Below are 5,178 nucleotides of genomic sequence, written 5' to 3' on the forward strand. Positions count from 1 at the left end.
GGCCTCGAGGGGCGGGGCCTCGAGGGGCGGGGCCGGGGGACGCGATCCCTGCGCTAATTGGACGTGGACATGGAGCTTCAGCCTGGGGGCTGGGGGAGGGGTGGAGGGTTTCAGGCTGTGTTCCTTGTCTTCACTAATTTAGAGCTCCCTTGAAGTTTACATTTTATTTTATTTTTTACATATATTTTTATTGGTTTCCGAGAGAGGAAGGGAGAGGGAAAGAGGGTTAGAAACAACAATGATGAGAGGGAATCCTTGATGGGCTGCCTCCTGCACGCCCTGCAGGGGGAAGGGGAGGGGTGGGGGGCGGGGAGCCTGCAACCACTGCGCCAGGCTGCGGGGCTAAGTTTTAGATCCCATCCCGTGGTTTGTAAGCCCAGCTGGAGGCCTGTTTCCAGCCAAGCGTTTTAAGGAGCAGGTGAGGGGGCTCCAGAGGACCAGGACGGTGTTGCTTGGAAACTGGAAACGATATGGTGTTTCCTCCTGAACACCCATGGGAAAAAAGGCCTTCAAAATTAAGTGCCCAGTGTCTAAATGTTTAATAAGATGCTTAATGTCTAAATAAATGTTTACTGTCTAAACGTAGCCTGCCTGTTTCCTTGATTATTACATTAAGTGTTCGTAAAAATTACCTAGTATTTGGAAACAGTTTGTAAGTTGGATTTTCCCACTTCCTGAAGATGCCCCAGTGTGTGCAATTCATTCATTCAGTCTCCACTGAGTCCCTACTGTGCGCTGACACGGGTACTTGGGATTTATCAGTGAACAATGAGGGGGGGGGGGGAGGAGATGATTGCAGAGCAGCATAGACAATTATAAATTAAATATTTACACAACAGTTTTAAAAAATCTATTATACCAAAGGGGGGAAAATCAATGTGGCATGTAGCTACATGTTATTGTGCAAAAAATAAAATTGTGGTTGGAAAAGGGGCCACATACGAATCTTGAGAGGATCAGGGGAGGCCTGCACGGCCCACCTTACAATGCAGAGACCAAAGTGACCACACACACACACACACACACACACACACGCACACACACACACACACACGCGCACACACACACACACACACACACACGCAGTCTCCACATGGAAATTCCTAACTAAAAGTGAGTCATGGTGGACAGTCACGTCCCAGGCCTGTAGCTGCCTGACAAAGGTTAATCATTTTGAAGTTGCCCATGGTCTTTGTGCATCTAAGATAACATACCTTTGAAATGGCAGAGTAACCTTCCTTCAGACCCCTTCGCGCTCACCTGCCCACCCCGGAGCGCCAACCCAGACGGAAGCCACACTGCAGGCCGCTGGGCTCCCAGCCTTTAATTTTCAATCTGGGCAAGAGCGGAAGTACTAATTCTTGGCTTCCTCCAAGATTCCACTATTTCAAACGATGGAACAGAAGCTATTACACAAGGAAGGGATTTAGAGAACGTGGGATGAAGTATGCACATTTCTTTTAACATCTAAGCCTGCTGCTTATTATGAATTCTGATACTTTCTTTCAAGACTCATCCTAGATATCGGAATGTGGGATTGTTATAAATTGTAAATACTCACTAATTGAAGTTTTGATAGAAATATTTTATGTCTAGCCCAGCCGATGTGGCTCAGTGGTTGAGTGTCACATCGACCTGTGAACCAGGAGGTCACAGTTTGATTCCTGGTCAGGGCACATGCCCAGCTTGCAGTGTGGGACATGTAGGAGGCAGCTGATTGATAATTCTCTCTCATCACTGATAATTCTCTCTCTCCCTCATTTGTTCTATATATATATGAAATATTTTTTGGCTATTTGTGATCTATAAATCAATAGGACATAAAGCAAATTTCTCAAAAACTTGAGGCTTCTATGTGATTGTTTATGAAAAGGTGATGTTGCTCTACACCAGCGGTTCTCAACCTGTGGGTCGTGACCCCTTGGGGGTCGAACGACCCTTTCACAGGGGTCACCTAAGATCATCAGAAAACACATATATAATTACATATTGTTTTTGTGATTAATCACTATGCTTTAATTATGTTCAATTTGTAACAATGAAAATACATCCTGCATATCAGATATTTACATGACGATTCATAACAGTAGCAAAATTACAGTTATGAAGTAGCAATGAAAATAATTTTATGGTTAGGGGTCACCACAACATGAGGAACTGTATTAAAGGGTCGTGGCATTAGGAAGGTTGAGAACCACTGCTCTACACCGTAACCTCCATTTAAAATTCGTCAAGATCTGGTTTCATCCCCGGGCTGCAGCACCCAACTACCTACCTTTGCCTTCCGCTGTTTTAAGCTGAACTTGGAGGCTCACCCTAGAACTACAGGTTATTTCATAATTGCCACTGGACTGTAGGTGTTCCAAGGTGGTTCTACGGAAAGATTATGGTCCAGTTTGTACGGTGCTGGTGATGAAATACCCCCCTTATAAGGCTGCCTGCTAATGACCTTCCTAAGTTGGAAGGCATAGCCCTGAGAATGCAAAAAACTAAGCATGGATTGGGAATGCCCTTTCCACTTAAACAAGAACTATAAACTTAAGTCAGAACATGTCTACTACCTAAATTACGATCTAAATATTTTACAGGTCAGTGTCAGAATCAACTTCTTAAAAGTGAGTGCAGGATTTTATCCTCTGCTTGGATATTTTAAGATCGCAGATGCTAAAATTAGTTTCTGCTAATTTTGAGGCAGAGCCTCAGCCTTTATCTTCCCTCTGGGGGCCTCACGCGATGGTGTTCAGGCCAGACTCACAGCAGAGCACTCTCCTCAGTGGAGCACTCCGATGCATTTGACCGTTTCTCGTCTCCATCTGTACAGATGAGCCTGGGTCCTGCTCACCCCTGTGACTGTAATTACAGCTCATGGTCAGCTCAGTGTCCATTGGTAATGACATAATGGGCCATAATCATCCCTTCGCAAATGGACACCCCAGTAGGAACAGTATCTTTCTCCCTCCACAAATACACAAAGACTTAAAATTAAACCTTTCTTTCTACATACACTGTGCGTTTGTATGGGAATGAACGGAACTGCTACAAAGGAACCGGCAGACGTATGAGGCCCTTGGATCTTCGCCTCTGATTGCTGAAGGTTAAACAGATGGAAATTAATATATTGGACAAGTTATTACTGCGAGAGCGCAGCGGCTCAAAGATCTCGGTGGCTTCACCCAGGGAAGGTTTACTTGTGGCTGACATTTCACAGGCACTGTGGGTCAGTGGGGCGGGTTTCCACGTGCGGCCATCCGAGCTGGGTCAGATTGCCTCGCTGGAAACACGTGGCCTCTGAAGGCGCTGGGGCAAAGGGAGACAGAGAGGAAGTCACCGAGCCTGCAGGTGACCCGGTCACTTCTGCTTATGTCACCGTGCACGCTCCTCTGCCTGCGTGGGAGTCCCGGAAGGCAGGGGAGTGAGTGGCCCCTTAGCCACGCTCACCGCTGTGATGGGAAACCTCCTCTTGAAAAGGTCCGATCCCGCAGGTGGGCTGCGAGTGGACATCAGAGAAGAACGAGTTCCAGGGACTTGGCCCTGAAAACTCAGTCCTCCTCCATTTGGAGGATTCTGGGTAGGAAATGGTCTCAGAGATGCTCTTTTCAGTCACCAAATTTCTGTCCCTCATTCTTTTCTTCTGGTGACCTCAGAGTTTGACCTTCTGCATCTGGAAGAAGGAAGTTTCCCCGGTGGGGAGACAGCTCTCCTCCCCCAGGTCAGTATCACTAGGAGGGACATCCATGCCCCTCCCCGGCCCCCCACAAAACTGGGAAGTCCCCCAACGGAGCAGCGGGAAATGAGAAGTGAGCAGGAGAGATAGGAGGGTCAAAAGCAGTTATCATTACCTATTGCTTTGTAACAGAACCATCCCCAAACTCAGCAGCTTGATTTACTGACCATAATTTATGTTCTCACACTGAGGTGGGCAGCATCGGCTCCTCCCGCCTGGTGTCAGCCTGGTGCTCAGGCTGTGGGGGCTACTGGTGGCCTTGCTCACACACCTGCCAGTTGCAGGTAGATCCAGGCTCCTCCACAGGTGGCCCAGGCTCCTCCCCCACAGGTGGGCCAGGCTCCTCCTCCACAGGTGGGCCAGGCTCCTCCCCCACAGGTGGGCCAGGCTCCTCCCCCACAGGTGGGCCAGGCTCCCCCAAAGGTGGTCCAGGCTGCCAAGAGGATGGAATCAGAAGGCACAAAGTCCCCAGAGGCCTACGCTCAAGAGTCACCCAGCATCTCCCCCACCATGTTTTTTATGGGTGAACGATATTTACTGGGAGTTACAGCGTCACAGCAGAGCGGGAGCAGGTGCATAATTTGCAGGGCACCGTGCAACATAGAAATGTGGGCAGACCACCCAAAAGCAAGCTTTTCAGATGACACAGCAGACCATCAACCAAGCACGGGGTGCCTGCGAAGGGTCTGGGTGAGAGTCCAGCCCGTTACTAAAATAAGCAGACAGGGGTGGGTTGGTCACTTAATTGTCCCTCCTCAGACACAACTTGATGAGGAAGGTGGTGAGATTCTCTGCAATACTTTCCACTGCTTGTCCGAAGGAGAGTGCAGCTCAAAGTATGAAATCACGGCCTTCCATTCCCCGACCGAGACCGTGTGGCTGAGGACTAAATTGAGTCCTTCCCACGAGGAGTCATTTCCTGCTGAGGCAACAGGCCTGTGCAGAGTGGATGTGCGTCTGCATGATCATCGAGACCTGCCACGTGCAGCGCTGCCTTCCTCCTGAGAGAGCTGCCATGGAAATGGCCAAGTGAGGACATTTCCTTCCACCTTATGTGCTGGGTGGTACTACTGCCCCTGGAATTAATTGGTGCTCGGGTGCTGAAGGGTGTGTGTGGGTGGCGGGGAGAGGGGGGGAATAGAGAGCAGTTAAAAGGACATGTGCCCCTCACATTACCAGGGAGATGATGACCCTGACCAGACTCTGAAAGCCAAGTCCACCAGCTTCGACGCCAGGGCTGCTGGAGGCATGGGGTGCACACTGCACAGTTCTTCCTGGTTGCTGGGCATCCAAACACACCCCAAACTCCCCCAAGTGTGTCCCCAGGCGCCTGCATGTCAGGGGACTGTGCTGTTCGCTGAGTCATGGAGGGGCCATTCCCCATCGCCGTGCATCACTCTCAATGCCCCGAACCGCATTCTCCAGGGCCTCCCGTGACAAAATTGAAGACGAAT

General features: G+C 49.5%; 1 protein-coding gene across 1 annotated transcript in view; it reads right to left on the bottom strand.

Annotated features, from left to right (window-relative positions):
* Positions 1 to 3,201, bottom strand: part of SPATA4 (spermatogenesis associated 4) — a 6,758-nt gene extending 3,557 nt beyond the window's left edge. Inside the window, exon 1 of the mRNA XM_014547759.1 lies at positions 3,135 to 3,201. Coding sequence (XP_014403245.1) covers positions 3,135 to 3,201 — 67 coding nt within the window. The remainder of the gene's footprint in view (positions 1 to 3,134) is intronic.
* Positions 3,202 to 5,178: the final 1,977 nt, after the last annotated feature.

The sequence above is a fragment of the Myotis brandtii genome, unplaced genomic scaffold (assembly GCF_000412655.1).
Source record: "Myotis brandtii unplaced genomic scaffold, ASM41265v1 scaffold484, whole genome shotgun sequence".
Classification (NCBI taxonomy): Eukaryota; Metazoa; Chordata; class Mammalia; order Chiroptera; family Vespertilionidae; genus Myotis; species Myotis brandtii.